General features: G+C 44.4%; 1 protein-coding gene across 1 annotated transcript in view; it reads left to right on the plus strand.

Moving 5' to 3' along the window:
* The window catches only part of Lrp2 (LDL receptor related protein 2), a 123,914-nt gene that overhangs the window by 72,705 nt on the left and 28,424 nt on the right, over window positions 1-22,785 (plus strand). Inside the window, exons 32-54 of the mRNA XM_075984402.1 lie at window positions 995-1,161; window positions 1,606-1,749; window positions 2,910-3,019; window positions 3,431-3,608; window positions 5,332-5,545; window positions 6,250-6,489; window positions 7,602-7,790; window positions 9,688-10,608; window positions 10,741-10,906; window positions 11,182-11,340; window positions 12,056-12,345; window positions 12,829-13,032; window positions 13,238-13,480; window positions 13,660-13,785; window positions 14,591-14,713; window positions 15,385-15,516; window positions 16,743-16,944; window positions 17,726-18,021; window positions 19,106-19,622; window positions 19,942-20,094; window positions 20,503-20,673; window positions 21,341-21,564; window positions 22,437-22,614. Coding sequence (XP_075840517.1) covers window positions 995-1,161; window positions 1,606-1,749; window positions 2,910-3,019; window positions 3,431-3,608; window positions 5,332-5,545; window positions 6,250-6,489; window positions 7,602-7,790; window positions 9,688-10,608; window positions 10,741-10,906; window positions 11,182-11,340; window positions 12,056-12,345; window positions 12,829-13,032; window positions 13,238-13,480; window positions 13,660-13,785; window positions 14,591-14,713; window positions 15,385-15,516; window positions 16,743-16,944; window positions 17,726-18,021; window positions 19,106-19,622; window positions 19,942-20,094; window positions 20,503-20,673; window positions 21,341-21,564; window positions 22,437-22,614 — 5,347 coding nt within the window. The remainder of the gene's footprint in view (window positions 1-994; window positions 1,162-1,605; window positions 1,750-2,909; window positions 3,020-3,430; window positions 3,609-5,331; window positions 5,546-6,249; window positions 6,490-7,601; window positions 7,791-9,687; window positions 10,609-10,740; window positions 10,907-11,181; window positions 11,341-12,055; window positions 12,346-12,828; window positions 13,033-13,237; window positions 13,481-13,659; window positions 13,786-14,590; window positions 14,714-15,384; window positions 15,517-16,742; window positions 16,945-17,725; window positions 18,022-19,105; window positions 19,623-19,941; window positions 20,095-20,502; window positions 20,674-21,340; window positions 21,565-22,436; window positions 22,615-22,785) is intronic.

Raw genomic sequence — 22,785 nt, forward strand, 5'->3', positions numbered from 1 at the left:
TTCAGAATTTTATATTCTTTTTACCTCACTCTACATTATTACATGTGGGTTGTGTGCCTGTGCACATGGGGCATGTACATGTGTGTGCGAATGTTTGAGAACCACTGTGAGCTGTTTCCTTCCCCTGTGGGTTTCAGAGTTTGAACTCAGCTTGTGTGACAAATGCTTTGCCAACTGAGCCTTCTCACTTGACTCAATTTTACTTTTATATAATGTAAAATTATAGGGTGAGAACTTACTTAAGAAATATACTTCCCAAAGCATGTAGACAAACTCTAGTTGTACATCCAAATAGGTTTCTGACTCAGGGTCAGAATGCAAAATGCAACCTGGGGTCTTTCTTTACATCATCACTAGATTATATATTTTTTCGTGTGAATTCTACCCATTTCAGTTATGCAGTTATTATTGACCACCCCCCAGATAGATAAACACACACAGACACATATAGATACTTGAACAAATATACATAGACACACAGACACATACACACAGACACATGGAAAAAGGCACAAAGACACACACACATGCACATACACGCATACGCATACACACGCACACACACAGAGAATCCATGGTCTCCTGAAAGCAAGGCAAGTAATCTCTAATTTAGCTACAGCCCTCTGCTACAGATATTTATTTGGGCCATTTGCAGATTTTCAATAAAGGTCTAAACGTACAATTACATACAATAGTAATTGTGCCTCAAAACGATACCTGAGAGGCACGAGACAGTTACTCTTTACCAAGTGTGTTCCACTTCCCCACCTTCCCAGCATCATTTATCGTTAAGGCTCTCTATTGGTAGAGAGAACTTTCAGACTCAAATCCTGATAGTTTGTCTGAGTAAGGAGATAATGAGGACTATGTAGCGGACCATCCTCAGGCAGTGTCTCCTGAGGGGCTGGGGGGCTTCTGTGGGAGGACGATGGTTCCTCATAACACTTCTATGTTAGTGCTGCAATGCCTGACACACTGCTTGCTGCTTCCACAGGTGATCAACCTTTCTTGATGTCTGTAAGAAATGATATAATATTCGGAATCTCCCTTGACCCCGCGGTGAAGGGCAACGATGCTATGGTCCCCATAGCAGGGATACATAATGGTTTTAATGTTGAATTTGATGACTCCGAGCAGTTCATCTACTGGGCTGAGAACCCGGTAAGTTGTATGCGCTCAATGTATATGGCCATTATTTTAAGACAAAGTTCCCTCAGGGATTTCCAGGAAGACATTTGATGCGGCTCTTGGGGGCCTTGGGTTCCATGGGGCAAATGTTTCTTCAGTGTCTGTGTTTTTCCTTCATGGAAACTTCATTTCATCTGCCAGAATGGGGAAAGAGCCAATGAGGAAAAAGGGGGGTGAAGAGAGATCTGTGGTTGATGTGTCTGTCTTGCTGACTTCTCTCTCAGCCGCTTTGAAATGTGCTTTCAATTTTTGTTTTTAAGACTGCTTGGTGAGCTTTCTAACCTTTGTTTGCTTTTCCTTGAGGCGCATCAAGGAAGCACTGGCGGCACTGGCAATAGCTGTACCGAGAAGGGGACTTCTGTGTAGGGGCCATGCCCCTGCCTCAGGTCAGCTCACCTCCCTTGTCTTTCTTGCCAGGGTGAAATCCACAGAGTGAAGACTGATGGCAGCCAGCGGGAAGTGTTTGCTCCTCTGTCTCTGGCTGGGTCCTCCTATAGCCTGGCCTTAGACTGGGTATCAAGAAACCTTTATTACACCACTTCTGCAAGTCAGTCCATTGGGGTAAGGCTCTTCATCTCTTTCCTACAAATTAATCTTATCTTCAAAGATGAGCAAGGCATTTTTTCCCTTGCACACAAGCTCCAGTGTGGCAAAAGCAACCATGCAGGGTGAGGGGTGGTTATTTTACTGAGCCTTGGAGGATGACCAATGTATGTTTCTAGAAAAAGTATGGAAAAGGCTAAGAGATAAAAACCCTGAACTCATGAACTGTTTGACCTTGGACAAATGTCTTCATGGTACTGAGTTCTCTTATGAAATGGGGTACAAATTATCTCTGTATTCAACATGGGAGATGAATCATCCAAGAGTTTATATAACTCTTAGGCAGTATAACTGATCTATACTGTTCCAGAAGGGAACATTCCATGTTGAAAATAGGAGGTGGTGTTGAGGATCCTGTTTTCCACTAGGGGTCGCTGTGTGCCTATTTCTTGAAAACAGGTGCAGCTTATAAATGAAGCCTGCAGGTGGCTGATGAGAGAACTTGAGGTAGAACAGAAGGGATTTAATGTGACCCAAGAAGACACTTAGACCCAGAAAACGTAGGAGATTGTAATAGAAAGGGGCAACTTGAAATCAGAAAAATTACTGTAGTTCAAGCAGTAATTCGAAATGCCAGACAAGGCATAGATTGAGGGGGAAAACGTAGCGTGCATGTATGTGTGCGTGTGTGTGTGTGAGAGAGGAAGGGAGAGAGGTGAGGGGGGAATGCTAATACAGAGAAGTGATCTATTTGCATCCAGTAGCGATTTTATGGAAAACCTTCTGTATATCAACAGGCAGTGATCTTTGTCTGCTTATCCAATGCTGGGAAGTGTTTGCCTCCGTATATGTCAGGGCAGAACATTGAAGCAGTGCCCAGGGGGACCTTAAGAATATGCTGGGTCCCCTGGAACTGGAGTTATAGGCACTCCAGTGAGCCGAATGTGGATGTTGGGAGCATAGTCCAAGCCTCTCTGAGCCACCTCTCCAGCGCTGGTTGTACTTTGTGCTGAGATTATTCTTCCCAGCCCCCTAGAGGAAAGAGGTAGTGGGGACAGAGGGAAACACAATGGCGTCTTGAGCCATTACTGGTCATGCTTTAGCTTTTAGCTTTGCACCCCAGCCATCTTTGTTTCCACAAAAGAAATTCAGTTCTAATACACGAATTTGGACTGTAGGTGGTGACCCTCCGGGGAGACACGAGGTATGGAAAAACACTGATTACCAACGATGGCACCTCTCTTGGCGTTGGCCTCCCAGTTGGCATAGCAGTTGACCCAGCACGTGGGTGAGTGGTACCAAGTGGCCCGCATGTTCCCGTGTCTGCACCATCCTCATCAATGCCCCGTCTGATGAGGTGTCCTGTTGACATTTTAACAGTGTAAACCCCAGTGAGGAAGAGCAGTAACTCGGAATTATGTTGAATATGTTGAAGGAAGATGTTTCTTCCTTTAAGTTCAAGTTGAATATTCAGTGCTCCACTTGCAGGAATTTTAGGAACTAAATATGATACAAGCTTGGGCAATATATTCTGACTTGAAGACTTTGAAGGCTGAGCAGATGGAAAATTCCACCACCCTGGCGTCAGATAACAGACCCCTAGAGATGTTGATGGGACACCGGTTAAATGCCCCTCTACATTGGATCACCGCTTTCTATTTCCGGTTTCACGAAACCCTCATGCTTTTTATGGTTGTAGGAAACTGTATTGGTCAGACCAGGGGACGGACAGTGGGGTTCCTGCCAAGATCGCAAGTGCTAACATGGATGGAACAGCTTTAAAAATTCTCTTCACCGGGGACCTGAGTCACCTGGAGGTTGTCACCCTGGACATCCAGGAGCAGAAGCTCTATTGGGCGGTCTCCAGCAGAGGCGTGGTATGAGCAGCCTTTCACTCCTCGTTCACACCACTGTGATCCCAAACGTGCCGCGTTACTTGGCAACCTAGATCAGGGTTTTCCTGCACGTTCTCTCGACAGTGCTTGCCTTGCTTCAGTATGTGCCACATTCCTGCCAGAATGATGGTTATTATTTGTCCCCCTTTCATTCAGGATAGGTAATCACCACTTGTATGGAGACATAGATTTAACGTGTTAAGTGATGTCAGTCTAATCATTGAAAAGACTCTAGGTTCTCCCATTGCAGAGTAAACACACACACACACACCAGAGACTAAGCAAGTATCTCAGCTCAGCAGCTAAAGACATCATTAGTACACATGTGAAATTTCCTCTGATAGTTTTAAAACTTCAAGATGGAGCCCCTTATACTCTGCAATAAAATGTACTATATGGTTCCATCGACACTTGACTGTTGCTGCTAGATGTTGTAGCTGAGTTTGGCAAAGGAAGTACTCAGTAATGATTGTTGACGAATCAGATTGTATGTTGAATATATTCTGGACAGTAGTAATTTCAGTAACATCAGACACTGATGTTAGCTACGATGCCATGAAGTAGTCCTTGCTCTCTTTCCCCTTTCTGTTCCCCAGATACTAGCTTCATTTCTGGGATGACATTATTGTTATTATTTGTATCACCAACTGCAGTTCTTGGTATTGATCCTCGGACCACATACTCTGTCTCTCATCAATATACAGCCTCTGCTGTCCCAATGCTTATTCACAGCGAGATGGCTCAGTGTTGTTAAAGGTACTTGTTGCCAAGCTCAAGGACCCAAGTTCAATCCCTGAGAACCACAAGGTAGAGAGAGAGCCTTGATGTTGTGCATACGGGGACACCCAACCACAATAAAAACACATAAAACTTATCAACATATATGTAAGCACCATGCATGCTTGGGTGCATAGATGTTGTGAGGATGTTCTCATCACGTGCTGTGATCTCTGCATACAGTTAGTACTGGCTAGACAGAACTCAATGGCTGTCTGCACTCCTCCCTGTTCTGCGCTCATTCTCCTGAATCCATGAGCTTTATACTCCACCTCTCTCCTTCTTTAATCATCAGAAGTTGATTTGTCTTATGTTCAGACTTTTATTCCTACCATGGCTTTATGAAACTACAGTTTTGATGCTTGCCCAGTTGAGAGCTTGCTCAACCTCTCTTCTCTAGCCACTGGCAGCCAGAAGGGTCATGATTCCTTGCTTCTAGGATTTCTGTCATTTCTGGCATATAACATCTGGGTTCTCTTGTCTGTAAGGTAGTGGATAACCCAGATCTCTCACTTATTGCTTGGCTGATGGTATAGGCTTTTGAACCCAAGTTAAGCCAGTTACTCCCTCACACTCCCTAGAAGCCATCTACTTGATTCTTTCTCTGTGGACAAAAACTGTTTATCCACACCATAGCACCATGCTTGGCTCCCATCCAGTAAGGCTGGCTTGAAGTTCTGGGGAACATGTCTCTGGAGATGTCACAGTCAGCTGCTGCATAATTGTGCATGCTCAGACATTTCTTCGTACTCTTAAGCATGCTGTGAGTCACTCAAAGATGAGGATGTTTGCCTGTTCTGAATACTTGTCTTGGACCAATTCCATATAGGTAGAAAGGAAACAGTGCCATAGAGATGCAAGAGAATGGGAACTTGAACATGATCATTCAGTATGAATCAGTGAAGTAACAAGACTTCTGATCCTTCAGATCGAAAGAGGAAACGTGGACGGTACAGAGCGGATGATCCTGGTGCACCACCTGGCCCACCCATGGGGTCTTGCGATCCACGGCCCCTTCCTTTACTACTCTGACGAGCAGTATGAGGTTATTGAAAGAGTCGACAAGTCTTCTGGGAGCAACAAAGTAGTCCTGAGAGATAACGTTCCGAACTTGAGAGGTCTTCAGGTTTATCACCGACGCAGTGAGTACTTGTCATGGACACACATTCACGGACGTGTGACGCATATGCACACATCCTTACACTCACACCCTGTCCACATGTAGTTCCTGGTGTATACACATGTAAGCAAAACATTTGACAGTTAAGTGTCAGTGACTTATCTGACGTTTCAAAGGCCAGAATTAGCTTCAGAGTTTATTTACTCCCTTTTACTTTATAGCATTCATCACGTATTACATGGTTTTTTTCTTCCTGTATGTTTCCTGTTGTAATAGGACCTCCGTGAAGGGCAGTCATTTTTTTGTCAATGTCAATGTTGAACAAATTTTGGGACAGAATTTTTTGCCTTAACTAAAGTACCCCCTCCCCCCAACAAATTAACTTTATTTTACCAAGATAGTAACTTATCACGAAAGTAGTATCTTGACTCATAGAAATCTGCCTGCCTTTGACTACTAAGCTTTTATATTAGATTTATAATATTGAGTTTCTCACTTTAACCACAAGAGTATCAACTATTCTGCATCATATATGCTATTTTTATTGTGTGTGATTAAATGTCTTTTAAATATTCTTATCTCATAGATTGAAATGCAAGGAGGTGAAAAACAAATTCCTGTCTTTCAGTACTGATATTAATCTGCTAATCTAGTTATTATGTGTTTATTTATATAATTGGACTGTCAAGTCCACAAGGTTACAGACTGATTTTTGCATTCTTTCAGGTGCTGCTGACTCTTCCAATGGCTGTAGCAACAACCCAAATGCTTGCCAGCAAATCTGCCTGCCCACACCAGGTGGAATGTTCTCCTGCGCCTGCGCCAGTGGGTTTAAGCTTGGTCCTGATCATCGCTCCTGTTCCCCATACAACTCTTTCATTGTTGTTTCCAAGTTGTCTGCAATTAGAGGCTTTAGCCTGGAGCTATCGGATCACGCAGAGGCCATGGTGCCAGTGGCTGGCCAAGGTAAGGTTTGCTTCCAGCTGGTGCCAGCTCCAATGTGGTTTATAAACTTTATAAGCTCAACAGAATCTTCTGGAGGCGAGAGACTGTCAAGCCCAGAGCTGAGCCAAGTCCTGTCCTCTGTATTGTGGTGGAGAATCTAATGGGGCCAGAGTTTGTTGGTTCATGAGATTCACAGGCTTAGAGGGCTATAAAGTATAGATAGCATGGATTTTCAAGAGGTATCACCGAATGGATGTTCTGTATTCCTTCCTTCTCTGTTAATGAAGTGTACACAAATTTATTAGTATATATTTGGTGAAGTGATGTATTAGTCCCCAATAATTATATCATATTTTTCTTTTATTATTTATTTATTTGGGAGAAAGTCTCACTATGTATTCCTGTTTAGCTGTATATAGACCAGAGATCCACCTGTTTATGCCTCCTGATTGCTGGGATTAAAGGCACGTGCTACCCTGCCTGACTTAATCATATTTGTGAATATGTAAACAATAACGTGCCTCTTAGCTATAAGCCAAAGTATGTAGCAGAGTTTTCCAGCACCATAAGAAACACGCAAGAACATTCTTGCCAGGATATCTATTTCAGAACACCAAGGGGTGGTGATGAAACTTGCTTGCTCACTGCTAAAATGAAGGGTCATGGACTTGCTCCCCGGCATTGCAAAACCAAGTCAGACCAACAACAAGAAGGAAACACACTCAGAAGAAAGTTCTGCACCCATTAACAATTCTGCAGTCTTGACAAGACAATAGCAGCAGGAGACGGCACATCCGAGTGAACAGTGGTCTCTCAAGGCCCCTTCCTAGATGAAGACTTGCTGAGAAGAGAGAGAGTCTTTCTCGGAGATGCACCCCACAAGTTGGTTTCAGCCAACAAATACTAAGTTGTCAGTGTAGCTTGTAATAATAATGTAATAAGAATAATAAAGAAAACGAATACATGAAAGTAGATGAGGTTTAGAAGTAGAGGAGAGGGAGCATTAGTGGGCAGCAGGATATGCTAAAAGGCTTTAATGAAACACATTAGTTTGTATAGCACACAAATGCTAATAAGTGGGGGAGATGTGAAAAGTGCCAGTTCAGTTTGCTGATTTGTCTTAAATGTTGTAGGGCGAAACGTTCTCCACGTGGACGTGGATGTCGCCTCTGGCTTTGTTTACTGGTGTGATTATAGCAGCTCTGTGAGATCCTCTAATGGAATCCGTAGAATCAAACCTGATGGGTCTAATTTTACCAACATCGTTACCTACGGCATAGGCTCAAATGGAATCCGGGGTATTGCCGTGGACTGGGTAGCAGGTACGTGATCTACAGCTTCCGTTTTCATCTCTGTGTCAGAACTGGAGTTTTCTAGATCGGGTATAAGGTCATTTAAGACTAAATGAAGGATGAGGTATTTTACTTGACAAATTAATTGGGGATGAATCTATTTTATGCAATTGAGCAGGAAAATATTGAGATTAGAATTATCTAAAATTAAGAAGAGGAAAGGCATTTGCTTACTTTAAATGTATAAAAGTCAAGAAGCTTTAGTTGCAGATTCATTTTTTTTGTATTCTGTTATTCTCTTTATTTTTTGTATTCTCCTCCTACCTGCAAACTTTCCCATACCCCCCTCCCTCAAATGCATGGCCTCTTTTGTCATAACTGCCTGCACATCCTTGCTTGCATATACATCTGGATCCCATTCATATCCCCATCTAAAGTTTCTGCCCTCTGCGCTTGCAACCTCCCCACCAAAATAAAGAAAAAAAAAACAAAAAAAGGAAACAAACAAAATTATCTTATCTTCATTTGTAATGAGTTGGTTGGGTACAAGGCCTCTGATACTGGGCCCTCATTGGGACCCCTCCCAAATATCCTGCTGTTGTCCTGAGTCTTGCATCTGCAGGTCCTGCCCCTTCACATGACCTAGCAGTTCATAGATGAGGTGGATGCTGGGGTGGGCCAACTCATAGCCTTAGTTTTGGTGGACCTGGGTGGTACCTGGGTTGGTCAGCCTGCCAGGTTTCCCTCATTGTCACCACCATGATGAGCTCTCGAACACTGTCCAGGCTAGCTCACCCAATTTAGCAGGTAGTAACAGGGGAGGCGTGGAAGCAGCAGGTGGTGGCAGTTCTCTTACTCACTGACGCACCCACCACCAGTGCCAGCTCTACCGTCTAACCCCAGTGAGGTGTGGGACCCTTCTCTTGAGTGTGACATTTGTTGAGGGGCTGGACTAGCTCCCCTGCTTCCATGCCTCTGAGGCCAGCTCTCCAACTTCCTGCAGATGGTAAGGGGTGGGTGCGGGGAGGGCTAAATTCCTGTTCTCACATCCCCAAGGCTGGATTCCCCCTTAACAGGGTCAGCTGTACAGTGCTGCCCCGGTGAGGAGCAGGGCTCGCTTTCCAGAGGGCTGCAGCTGCTGAGGGGAGTTGCAGACTCTTAATTGCTTCCTTGATAATGTATAAAATAATCATTACATGTATTTCTCTTAGTTATTGATGTGCCCAACTCAGTATAGCATTAATTTACTTGTGTTTGAATTACTACTTACTCTTAACAGTGCTCTGAGAAATACTATATTACTATATTACAAACAGAGACCATTATATATTGTTGATCTTGATGAGTAGATATGGCTCAAATATAAAGTTGAATTGTAATAGCAAATATAGGAGCTTAATTAGATAAGTCCAAATTCTTGTCCCTGTTTCTGGTGGTGGGACTGAACAGTGTCAGCACAGTGTGCCCAACGGGACAGATGTAGCCCAGTTTTGGCTTCCGTACACTTTCACTGTGCCAAAATAAGCTCATTCATTTGGTGTGGTCAATGGCTGTTGTCATTGGGCAATGGCAGAGTTGAATATGCTCATGAGAGAAGCCATTTATTTGCTGGGTGTGTTGGCCTATGCCTGACTTATTGTACTTGGTAGAGAGGGCAGGAATATCAAGAGCTGAGTTCATCCTCACTTACATAGTGCACTCCTTTCCATTAGAAGGAAGCTGAAGATTTTTGAGAGAATGAAAATGTTCCCTAAATTTCCAAAAGTACTCTCTTTAATCCAAGGATAAATGTTCATTTTTATAAGTTTACAAGTGATTAAACCTCCACCTTACATTATTCTATTCAGAAATGGTTCACCCTAATTTTTCTTCCTTCTTGCTTTTTCATTTGTCAACTTCTTTTTTTTTAAATTTTTTTCCCCCATAGGAAATCTTTACTTCACCAACGCCTTTGTATATGAAACCCTGATAGAAGTGTTGAGGATCAATACCACCTACCGCCGTGTTCTCCTCAAGGTCTCCGTGGATATGCCTCGGCATATTGTTGTTGACCCCAAGAGTAGATATCTCTTCTGGGCTGACTATGGGCAGAAACCAAAGATTGAGCGTGCCTTTCTTGACTGTACCAATCGAACTGTCCTTGTTTCTGAAGGCATCGTCACACCTCGGGGCTTGGCAATGGACCACAGCTCTGGCTATATTTATTGGGTTGATGATTCCTTAGATATAGTTGCCAGGATCCATCTTGATGGAGGAGAATCTCAGGTGATTCGTTATGGCAGTCGTTACCCAACGCCGTATGGCATCACCGTTTTTGGAGACTATATCATATGGGTTGATAGAAATTTGAAAAAAATCTTCCAAGCTAGCAAGGAACCAGGGAATACAGATCCACCTGTGGTGATAAGAGACAACATCAACCTGCTACGGGACGTGACCGTCTTTGATGAGCGTGCCCAGCCCCTTTCAGCAGCAGATCTTGACAACAACCCTTGCTTGCAAGGTAACGGTGGCTGTGCCCACTTCTGCTTTGCCCTACCTGAGTTGTCCACCCCCAAGTGTGGGTGTGCCTTTGGTGCTCTAGGAGACGATGGCAAGAGCTGTGCCACCTCAAGAGAAGATTTCCTCATCTATACCTTGAACAATTCCTTGAGGAGCTTACACTTTGACCCTGAAGACCATAGCCCACCTTTCCAAGAGATAAATGTGAGAAGAACCGCCATTGCTCTGGACTATGACCACAGAAATAATAGAATCTTCTTCACACAAAAGCTAAGCTCTGTCCGTGGCCAGATTTCCTACGTCAGCCTGTATTCAGGGACCAGCTCTCCAGTGGGCCTCCTTTCAGGTAAGTGCACACCAGGTGGAGTTCACCTTGGCAGTAGATATATGGTCAGTATACTGAGTATTTTTAACGCACGTTGAGAGTCTAGCATCTTTATGTGATTATATATGTGTATCTCTCCTTGTCTGTGTCCAGATATAGGCATTTGTGATGGGATTGCCTTTGACTGGATAAACAGAAGAATTTATTACAGTGACTATACAAACCAGACGATCAATTCTGTGGCTGAAGATGGATCTAAGCGTGCAGTGATAGCCCGTGTTTCCAAACCGAGAGCGATCGTATTAGATCCTTGCCGAGGGTATGACGTGGTCTTCTTCATTTATCTGTTTGATTGAGGGGGAGTGGGTACCAGAAATTACTGCATAAATAATAATATCTATGAACTTGCAGAGAAACAGAGATCTCAGTGATTTTTTTTTTTTTAACTTGGCTTGACTCAGAACATCCATGTGTGGAAAGGAATGGTGTATTCTTGAGTTCCTTACAAATTGATGGATATTTACAATGAAAGAATGTGGAAAGGTCTTTAAAGGCTTTCTTGTTGTGAATTAATCTTATCCCCTGTTTGACTAGGTACATGTATTGGACTGACTGGGGTACTAATGCCAAGATCGAGAGAGCCACGCTGGGAGGAAACTTCCGCGTCCCCATTGTGAACACCAGCCTGGTTTGGCCCAACGGACTCACTTTGGACCTTGAGACTGACCTTCTTTACTGGGCAGATGCTAGCCTGTAGGTGTCTCTTTATCATGTGGAGGGACTTGCTTAATGTGACAAAAATCTGAAAAAGTGGAGAGATGCTGCCTGTTCTAGCTTTGTGACTGTTTCCTGAGAGATCTTACCTGCATCTTTAAGTATACCTATAATTATAATGGCATTACTCAATTTCTGACGATAGGCATCAGATTTGAATAACATCTGTTGGTTTGGGCCCTCTTTTCAAATCAATCCCTTTTCTCTGGCGCACTAGTAGTGTAATTATGCGATGTCTCCAAGTAACCACATTGGCGTCCTCCCCATGAAAGAGGCTAAGGGATGAAACGATTTTGCTCGTTACTTCTTCTCTTGAATATTTTGGTCTTGTGATGAAATATTCTCATTTTTTCCTTCATTCTCTCATTTGAATCACAGCAGGGATGTTTTGTGTCATTCTAAGTAAATTTCCGAAATAATATCATTTCACGCCAGGTCCCATGCATTATGGGAATCTGTTCATGGGCTGCTCCTGCTTCTAATGTTAGCCTGGCTTGTCCTAAACAATATGTGAACGCCGGGGTGTGATAAGCAAACAGGACTTCTTATCACCAAGGAAGAAACACAAGTCAGGCACCATATATGTCTGCCCCATTTGCACAGTCATTGGAAGCAGCATAAGCAATTGCCAGGCGCCTAACCATTGTGATTCTTTCTCCATCTCAGCAATTGCTTTTCTTTCTCTTTGTTCCAGGCAGAAGATAGAGCGCAGTACTCTGAGGGGCACCAACCGCGAAGTCATTGTCAGCACCACTTTTCTCGCCTTCGGCTTGACTGTCTACGGCCAGCACGTTTACTGGACAGACATCTCCACCAAGAAGATCTACCGTGCTAACAAATACGATGGGTCAGCTCTGATTGCGATGACCACGCCTTTGCCCGTGCAGCCCAGGGGGATCTCCAGAGTTCTCAAAACACAGCAGCAGCAGTGCAGCAACCCTTGTGACCAGTTTAATGGAGGATGCAGCCATATCTGTGCACCAGGTAAAGGGTTGAGCAGGAACATGGTATAGCAACAACAATGACGTTGACCCTTGGATAAATTCTTAGTTGCAGGCTGTTTGTCAAATGGACCAAGGGTTATGTTACAGGGTTCTGTTCTGTTCTACATGAATTGGTTCTGTAAAGGCGGTTTAAGTGGAAACCAGGAGAGAAAGAGTAAGAAGGTTTTGACTTCCTGACTTCAATAGGAATTCTATAATGTAAATTTTCCCTTTAGGAGATATTGTTTATAGTTTGATATTTTTGTCTTAAATATGAGGACAGTTTCATAGGAAATGTACTTCCTGATATTGTGTTTTCACAAAAATGAGAACCATTGTGTGTGTGACAGTAGTTATTTTTAAAGAACAACGCAGAATATAGCTGAAAGGTAGATGGTGTTTCATTTCTAAGATGTTGTAAATGCCGTTCTGGAAAAGACGAAGACCGGTTCCTAGGCTTACGCTTCACCTCTCCCTGCCCCAGGACCAAATGGAGCCGAGTGTCAGTGCCCACACGAAGGCAGCTGGTACCTGGCCAACGATGATAAGCACTGCATTGCGGACACAGGCACCCGGTGTAGCCAGTCCCAGTTCACCTGCCTCAATGGGCGCTGCATCCCACCGGATTGGAAATGTGATAATGACAATGACTGCGGTGACGGCAGTGACGAGCTGGAAACCGTCTGTGGTAAGCTGGACTCAGTGCTGTTGTTAGGAGCTAAGATGTCATCGTGCAACTGTTTGGCACGAAATTCCACGGTGTACTGGATGGGCTTTCTGTTAGAGCCCAAACCTTGACTCTGATGATACAGGACGTGTTCCTGTGTGGTCACCTCTGTGTGCCGATGATTACATCAATTGACATCTCCTTCCAATGTCTCTCCTTCCCCTAGCCTTTCACACGTGCCGATCAACAGCCTTCACTTGCGGCAATGGGCGATGCGTCCCGTACAGCTATCGCTGCGATTACTATGACGACTGTGGAGACAACAGCGACGAGGTCGGGTGCCTGTTCAGGAGCTGCAACAGCACCACGGAGTTCACCTGCGGCAATGGGCGGTGCATCCCTCTCAGCCGTGTCTGCAACGGCGTCGACAACTGCTTTGACAATGGCACCACAGACGAGAAAAACTGCCGTAAGTATATCTTACTTCCATAAGACTCATCTCTGCCACTCCAGAGCCAGCTTGGAGTTACTACAGCTCACACGAGCTGTGCCTTCCTATGGTTTGAACGATTGCCTGAGTCTGGTAACATGGACATTGTCTGTGATATATATTATATTTGTGATATATCTGCTTTTTTTTTTTTAAAGCTCCCCGTACTTGCCCGCCCACCCACATAAAGTGCGCAACTACAAATATTTGCGTTTCCCGGGCTTTCCTGTGTGACGGGGACAATGACTGCAGAGACATGAGCGATGAAAACCCCATGTACTGCGGTGAGTAGGATCAAAACCAAAGGCATGGCCATACTTCACAGAATGTGCTAGCTTTAACCGTAGAAACTGAGTTTGGAAGTTGCTTTAAGACACGAGTGGCAGAATCTGAAGTCTCATGCTTCGTCTATATTCTGGAAACCTGGTGCGGTGTCCAAGTACTATAAAACAAGCATCTGCCAGGGCGGCGATCAGGTACAACAGTAGGAGCCGCACAAATAACCAGAATTCAGTTACCGCCTTCCCAGTAAGTGCTCACGGGAAATCTGTCAGTTATAATGGACCAGGCAGGCGGAGCTTTGTAGAGCAGAAGAACCGAACTTCATATGTGACAAATATTCATTCTAATATTGTACCTATGCATTAGAAGCTAGGTGACCATGGCTGTGTAAGGCTCCAATGAATAGGTGAGAATTCTGCAAATTATGATTAAAAGGTTGTGGTGAGTGACAGATTTGGCATTATTACTTTTATCATTTTAATATAATTCATCTATTATGTTATTTTATTAATATAATATAATATAATATATTCAAACTGTACATGGGGCACACAACCCTTAAACACAGGACATGAGAGATAGAGGTAGGAGGATCTCTGAGTTCAAGGCCAGGACAGGTAGGGCTACACAAACCAAAACCTAAATAATAAATAAATAAACAATAAACTCCTTCATCCCCATAGAAGCTTAGAAAAGAAGGCCATTTCCTAAGCCCCAACCTTTTCTGGCCGCAATTAAGCAGTTTAAAGATACAGACGAGCATCAGAAGGGCGCCCGCTTGTGTTCTAATCTGTGCCTGTCCTCCAGCCGCGCAAACATGCAGCAGCAGCGAGTTCCGGTGCGTATCCAGTCATCGCTGTATTCCAAACTTTTGGCACTGTGATGGCGAAGCCGACTGTCCCGACAGCTCTGATGAACCCGACACTTGTGGTAAGAGTCCGCAACCGCGCGAAGCAAAGGGTGCAGTTAGAGCAACCGGGGCTCTTCACTTCAAATGCTGGCACCACACGGCTGGGTGCTCACCCTCCCGGCTCCTATTCCCAGAAGGGTTGCCAAAACCATGCTGTGGGCGTTCATCAGAGAGCGGCTAGCGCAGGGTCTGCGGGGAGCCAATGAGACCACGGAAGGTGCCCGCTGATGAGAGCGGCTGTGAGGCATCCAGTGAACTGATTGTCTGGCTTGCAGAGTTCAACTTCAGCTGACACATGGTTTAAATTTTTGTCTGAGCGTTGTAAAACTATAGGATTTTTCACATACACCCGGGAGGGCACTTAGCAGGCACACTGTGCCAGTTTGTGGAATGAGGTGCCCCGGCCCTCATCTGGGGGCAGTTGTATGTTATCCTTACCTCAGCACTGAAAACTATGTAGATATAGAATTTTGAGTATCTGTAGGGAGAAGAAATAATTATAATATAAAAGAAGAAATAATATATATTATTATAATATAATAATAATTATAATAATGGCAGCTGTGACACTTTGTGTATTCCCGACGGATGTGAGTCAGCTCCTCCACGACATAAACTAGATTTGAATGTCCTTCACATAGAGACACCAAGCAGACAAGCCAGTCTTCTCATTGAGCGTTTCTCCTTTCAGTTCAGACTGTGAACACCTGCTCGGCTAACCAGTTCCAGTGTGACAATGGCAGGTGCATCTCGAGTAGCTGGATCTGTGACGATGACAACGACTGTGGGGACATGAGCGATGAGGACCAACGGCATCAGTGCGGTAAGTGAAGGCAGGTTCTTCGTGGGCTCAGCAAAGTCAGGCTTGATTTTCGTGGCTGGAGTGTCCAACTGACAAGGAAATTGCACGCTATTTTCTGCTGTGTGACATCATCGCTCACATGTGCAAGATGACTTGGTGCTCCCTTTTACCCACACGGGGCTAGGAAAATTCTGTCTTTTGATGGCCACTAAGTACCATTGTTTCTTTCAAATAATAGATTTGGATCATATTCTTTCCCTTCTAGATCTTTCCAGTTTCTACTACTCTTAAATGAGATACTATGGCAATAGATAATGAAGTGTAAGTAGGTGTATTAACTCTCCATATGGGCTCCATGCCCAGCAGTAGTTGGCTAATACAAATGAACATTTTTTTTTGTTTCATTTTCCTTTGTTAGAATTTTTTTTGTCTTTTTTTGGTGTTTTGACTCTTGTTTTCTAAAAATTGTTTCATCTCTTTTGTTCTGTTTGAGAGAAAGAGAACATTGTGAATAGGGATGTGGGCAGGGATCTAAGAACAGTTGGGGGAGGGGAAATATGACTAAATATACTGGATGAAAATATACTCCTGCCTCTGTCTGCCATGTGCTAAAATTATAAGTGTGTGCCACCACCGCCCAGCAAAAAGAAGTTGTTATACCCATAACATTGATGCCGGATTTTTATTCGCTGCCTGAGGGGATTTAACATCTTAGAACAGAATGGACAGAGTTTCCTGAGGCTTGGCCTTTGAGAACCAACTTGTGGCCACAGCTTTACCCCCCCCCCCCCGCCCCATCACTGCCTCACTGGGAACCATTTTCTCTTGCTCTTATGTCTTGTTTGTCATGGGATTGGATAAGGGATGAGTGGTTCTGAGTATCTTATTTCTTGCTCAGCTCCTCGTGCCATACTGACAAGTCTGACCCCTCTTTCTGGTTTTTGTCTGACTTTGAGACGTCCAATAAACCATTTTTTCACCCAGCAGATTGGCACCAAACCACTAATGGAATATGAAACATTTAATGAATTATATTAATTATATTTTATTTGTTCAAATTTTCAAAATAGGAATGGATTTCTGATCTCATGGAGAACTAAGAGTTTTTTTTTAATGTAGATGTTTTGCTTCTGAAAAATGCAGCTCTCTTATGATCTCTGTCCCCTTTATTCTCATTTCTCTTCATCCTTCATAGTGTTAGAAAGGGTGACGAGAAACTGAGAGAGTCTTGTCTGCTTCGGTTTCAGCGCTCAGGAACTGCTCCGCTTTCCAGTTTGCCTGCAGAAATGACCGGCCTCCGAGAAGGAGGTGCATCCCGCAGTCCTGGGTCTGCGATGGCGATGCAGATTGTGGCGACGCCCTCGATGAGCTGCAGAACTGCACCAGGAGAACCTGCTCTGCAGGAGAGTTCACCTGTGCAAACGGGCGGTGTATCATGCAATCGTTCAGGTGAACTGGGATTCAAGCATTTCCCTCTATACCCCAAATGTCCATCGCAGGGCCTAGTGCCCATGGCACTCTTGTAAAATTGAGTAGGTTCGGTTCTGGTGCCTTAATATCTCATGACACTCTGCCACTAACCTTTGCCCTCATTCTACTGTTTGAATTATCCTATTAGCATTGTCACCATGACATTGTTCAGCAAGCATGGCGTTTTATGTGGAATCTAGAGAACATAGACCAGTGTGGCTCATGGCACCTCAGGAGCCTGTATCACCCTTAACAAACTGGGGATGTTAGGTATCAGAATCAGGACTACTATATACACTCTTTCTTTACAGATATTTCTTGTTAAACTACTGGCTTTAATCTCCTTCCCGTTACCATATCTAACTCACATATCATATCAGGTGCCAGTAGAACTATATGAAGGGATCTGCCAATGCAAGCATTACTCGTGTGGGAAGATAGGTGTTCTGAAAAGACACATCCAAGGACAATTTTATAGGGCACAGACTTTATGTACTTCTATACAACGTATCTCTTTGAGAAAGCCCCCAGTGTCCTTTAGCTATCCCTTGAGCTACAAATGTCTGAATTGTGTTAATATGCCCTATGAAATGGTGAGTGAACAACGTTGTCGCCATATTTCTTAAGGCACCAGGGGCACTTGTCGAATGCTAAATCATGGATTGTTCAGGAACTGGAGATTGGGGTAGACGAATATTTTGTAGGCTAAGGTACCGTGGTTGTTAAAACGCTCTCCGTGGTCCTGCATCTCCTAACACAGGTGCGATCGGCGTAATGACTGTGGCGATTACAGCGACGAGAGGGGCTGCACATACCCACCCTGCCGCGACAATCAGTTCACCTGTCAGAACGGGCGATGCATCTCAAAGTTCTTTGTCTGTGACGAGGACAATGACTGTGGAGACGGGTCAGATGAACAGGAGCACCTATGCCACACCCCAGAACCCACGTGCCCCCCTCACCAGTTCCGCTGTGACAATGGGAACTGCATCGACATGGGGAAAGTCTGTAACCACTTGGACGACTGTTCAGACAACAGTGATGAGAAAGGATGCGGTGAGTAGGGGTGCGGGATGGAGCTGTGTACATTCTCCACCCTTTTGGGTTGCTTAGGACTTCCAGGATGTTTTCTATGTAGGAAATTTACAAACAACTTGCTGTGGCTTCCATACTTGGTATACAGCATAGAATAATATTCAAGATGTTCTTTAAGAGGCTTGCTCAATAAGACATCCAGAATGGTCTTCATTTTAATTCTTAGGAGACTGGAACATTCTAGTCTTCCCTTCATACTCACAAACCAAATTTAGCCAGCTAAAAATTTATCATGAATTCTGCCTGTGTGAACTTCATACCACCAACGGTTCATCCTCTCTGTGGAGTTGGTTGGTCTTGCATGGTGGTGTTCCCGTGAAAAATTTAAAAGCTTGAGACTCTATTGTCTTCCACCTTCCTTTTCCTTGTCGAGTTCTCATTATATTTTTATTGGTTAAAGCTTAAGAAATGTTTTATTTGGATGACATGTATTTCGAGGCATGGCCTCCCTTTGCAGCTTTGGCTGGCCTGGAACTCACTGTGTAGACCAGGCTGTCCCAGTGCTGTGGGATTTGAGAGAGGCACCAGCATGCCTGTCTATTATGGCAATCCTCTTCCTTCAGTCTTCAATGTGCTGGGATTAGAGGCTTGCACTGCCACACACTGTGTGCGGTAGGATCCAAACAACACAATTTTAAATGTTTGGCTTGAAAAGGAAATGAGCTCTTATAAGCCCACTAAACATCCAGATTCATAGCCAGCAGGATTCCTTCTAATTGCATATATATTATTCCTTCTCTAAACAATTAAACTAGCATATGGCTACAAAAATGAACTTCTTAGGGGTATGATGATTATAGGGTGGGCTAGGCCACGTGTGATAGATACCCATCTGTCTTATCCTATCCTATAAGGCAAATGTACACATCGTACTTGAAGCTTGTGATTCATCAGAGTGTGGCTATCACAGTGAGCGCACTGGGCTGCCTCTTGTCGTCTTTCATTTTGATTTGCTAAGAATTGGCGCTATCTAGCAGGAGTACTGTCTAGCAGGGGTGAAGCTGTGGGCCTATGGATCTCTAGTAACTTTGTCTTTTGCCTGCAGGCATTAATGAGTGCCAGGATTCGTCAATCAGTCGCTGTGACCACAACTGTACAGACACCATAACCAGTTTCTACTGTTCCTGTCTCCCTGGGTATAAGCTCATGCCCGACAAACGCACTTGTGTGGATATCGATGAATGCAAGGAGTCCCCCCAACTCTGTAGCCAGAAGTGTGAAAATGTAGTTGGTTCCTACATCTGCAAGTGCGCCCCGGGCTACATCCGCGAGCCAGATGGGAGGACCTGTCGGCAGAATAGTAACATCGAGCCCTACCTCATCTTTAGCAACCGGTACTATCTGAGAAACCTAACCACAGATGGTGCGTTTTACTCCCTGATTTTGCAAGGCCTGGGCAATGTGGTGGCCCTGGATTTTGATAGAGTAGAGAAGAGGCTGTACTGGATTGATGCTGAGAAGAAAATCATTGAGCGGATGTTTTTGAATAAGACGAACCGGGAGACGATCATAAGCCACAGATTACTACGTGCTGAAAGTCTGGCTGTAGATTGGGTCAGCAGGTAAGAACCTCTAGAACACTGCACATGCCCGACTGTCTGTCTACTGTAGAAACAGAATACTGCTGTGGGTTCTGAGGATTCAGGTCCTCCTTACCCAACGAGCCATCTCTTCAACCATGGAATTTGTAAAACTGTTAATTGGTCCTTTCTACTGGGGTATGTAGAAACATTTAATAACCTTTCCTGTTTCTCTGTGCCCCCTTTTTTTTTTGTTGGTGAAAAGTGTCCTGTACACTGTATGTGTGAACCTTAGGGAGTTCGGATAGGAACTGTTGTGTATAAATAGACTCTCACGGTAAGGTCTGTCTTTCCACTGCAGAAAACTCTATTGGTTGGATGCCGCCCTGGATTGTCTGTTTGTCTCCGACCTTGAAGGCCGACATCGCAGAATGCTAGCCCAGCATTGTGTGGATGCCAACAATACCTTCTGCTTTGAAAATCCCAGGGGAATTGTCCTTCATCCTCAAAATGGGTACCGCCTCTCTGTCATCTTGCACCTCTTCTTTATCCACCTGTTCAATTAGCTTCTTATGGGCCAATATCTTGCTGGGATCGTATTCTGTTTTTCCAGCTTGAGTGGGTTATTGCATTGAGTAGTGTGGCTCACTCAAATGGTGTTCATCAGCTGAACTCTTGTCTTTGCAAGGATGTAACTGTTCATATTTTGAGTTGCATGCATAGAAAATTGTAGACTCCCTACAGCAAAGCCATTGAAATCCACAGTCGTCCGTCTTTGAGGACCACCTGTTCACCATTGTGGATACTTTTGGCCAGATCTCTTTCCTCTTTGAGAGATTCTGTGGGATGGTTGGGAACTTCATTTCTCCAACTTGAGAACAGCTTTTGGCTTCAGCTTTTCCCTCTGTGTTTGCTCCCGCAGGCATGTCTACTGGGCAGACTGGGGTTCCCGAGCATACATTGCGAGAACTGGCATGGATGGGAACAATAAATCCGTGATTATCTCTACCAAGATAACATGGCCCAATGCCATCACGATTGACTACACCAATGATCTCTTGTACTGGGCAGATGCTCACCTGGGCTACATTGAGTATGTACCTTGAGGAAAAGCTAAGTAACCAAGCAGGGCTGTGCTTTCTGGGGATTCAACAACTGTGTATCCACACTCAGAGCCACTCGGGGCTGTTTTTGTAAGACATAATTTTATGTATACCAGGTTGCCCTCAAGTTTCCTATGCAGCTTGGATGATTTTGAACTTCTACTGTTCACAGTCTGAGCTTACACTACCTACAGGCGAATCCAGGAGAGGGCAGGGTGACAAGAGGTAGTGAGTTGACCCAGCAATTCACATGGCAGAGGATTGGGTTCACTTCTTCCTAGGGCCCATGTGGAATGGCTCACAATCCCCCTGTAACTCCATCTCCAGGGGATCTGATGCCTCTGAAGGCATCTGCATATACTCAGAACTCAACACACACACACACACACACACACACACACACACACACACACACACACTGATCTAGGTAACGAGAGAATGATGCTCCTCTTAGCACACAAGATTATTAACCCATAATACCCACATCACAGCTAGTAGCTGTGGCTATTCCAATTTTTGTCTCTGACTTTTAATTGTTGCTTTCCTCAGATTCAGAGTGGTAGAAGAATTTTCTTACTTGAATCCAGTTCTCTCACTGGTCCTGGATGATGTTTAGACGAGAGGTGTTACTTACATCCTTGCTCTTCCTGCCGCCAGGTTCTCTGATTTGGATGGCCACCACCGGCAGACAGTGTATGACGGAACTCTGCCTCACCCCTTTGCTCTCACCGTTTTTGAAGACACGATTTTCTGGACGGATTGGAATACAAGGACAATCGAAAAGGGGAACAAGTACGATGGGTCAAATAGGGTGGTGCTGGCGAACACCACGCACAGACCCTTCGACATCCACGTGTACCACCCGTACAGGCAGCCGATCGGTGAGTCGTTGGCAAACAGACTCGGGTGTAGCTGCTTTATGGAACATGGTTTGCAGGAAGCTCATTGGTACGTCATTGAAACACATCTTGAATTAAGAGAAGCTCATTTCTGTACAGTGTTGCAGTAGAACCCGGGCCTTGTGCATTCTCGATAAGCCTTTACCGTTGAGCTACAGCTCAAGCTCTTGGCTTTTAGACTAGGTATGTAGCTCAGACTGGCCTTGAAGTGACGTGACAGTCGTGATCATGCCCCCATTACAGGCATTCCCGTAGTTAGTATTTTGGTGGGAGGACTGTTGTATTTGAAGGTGAGTTAAACAATTAACTGGTTTCATCCCTAAATGCACTGAAAGATGAGGACATTTTATATCTCCATCAGTATGCAATTGTAACACCTATCAACTATCCCTTAATAACAAAATCAAATTTAAAAGAAGATTATAGTCATTATGAAATATGACAGCATGTTTTGTGTCACACAAATATTATTCCCGTCTTCTAAATGTGCAGAGCACACATCTAGATCTGGAGTATAATTTTAGTGGCTTTTCTGGGCCTGCTGTGTCATGACATCTTGGAAGAGAAAATGAGAATTATCAATGGTACTCCGTATTTCTTTCTGAATGTTAATATTTTTCATAGGGGCTTACTGGAAGTTAAGTTAATCCTTGTCTTGAAGCAATAACTGAGAAAGACAAGGCACAGGCTGTCTGCACGCCTCTGGTGTCCAAGCTTCTTTTGTCTAAATCGTTAGGACGAGGGAGGAATTGATAATGTCTGCCGAGAATTACAACTCACTTTTGAAATCTGGTGTATGAACGCAGAACCACCAACTTATATGACCGTGTACGCTTGCTTTCTTCCCTTCTAAGTGAGCAACCCCTGTGGTACCAACAATGGTGGCTGTTCTCATCTGTGCCTCATCAAAGCCGGAGGGAGAGGCTTCACCTGCGAGTGTCCAGACGACTTCCAGACTGTTCAGCTGCGAGGCCGAACGCTCTGCATGCCCATGTGCTCCAGCACGCAGTTCCTCTGCGGAAACAATGAGAAGTGAGGCGCCCGTTCCCCCGGCACATAGCTGGTGCCCCCTTGGGCAAACATTGACCTGTGAGGCCATTGGCAGGGAGTTTTCTGACTTTCTTTGAGACAGATTTTTGTATGTAGCTCCTTGGCCTAGCCCAGGCAGGCCTGAAACTCACAGCAATCCTCCTGTTTCAGCTT

The sequence above is a fragment of the Microtus pennsylvanicus genome, chromosome 9, assembly GCF_037038515.1.
Source record: "Microtus pennsylvanicus isolate mMicPen1 chromosome 9, mMicPen1.hap1, whole genome shotgun sequence".
Lineage (NCBI taxonomy): Eukaryota > Metazoa > Chordata > Mammalia > Rodentia > Cricetidae > Microtus > Microtus pennsylvanicus.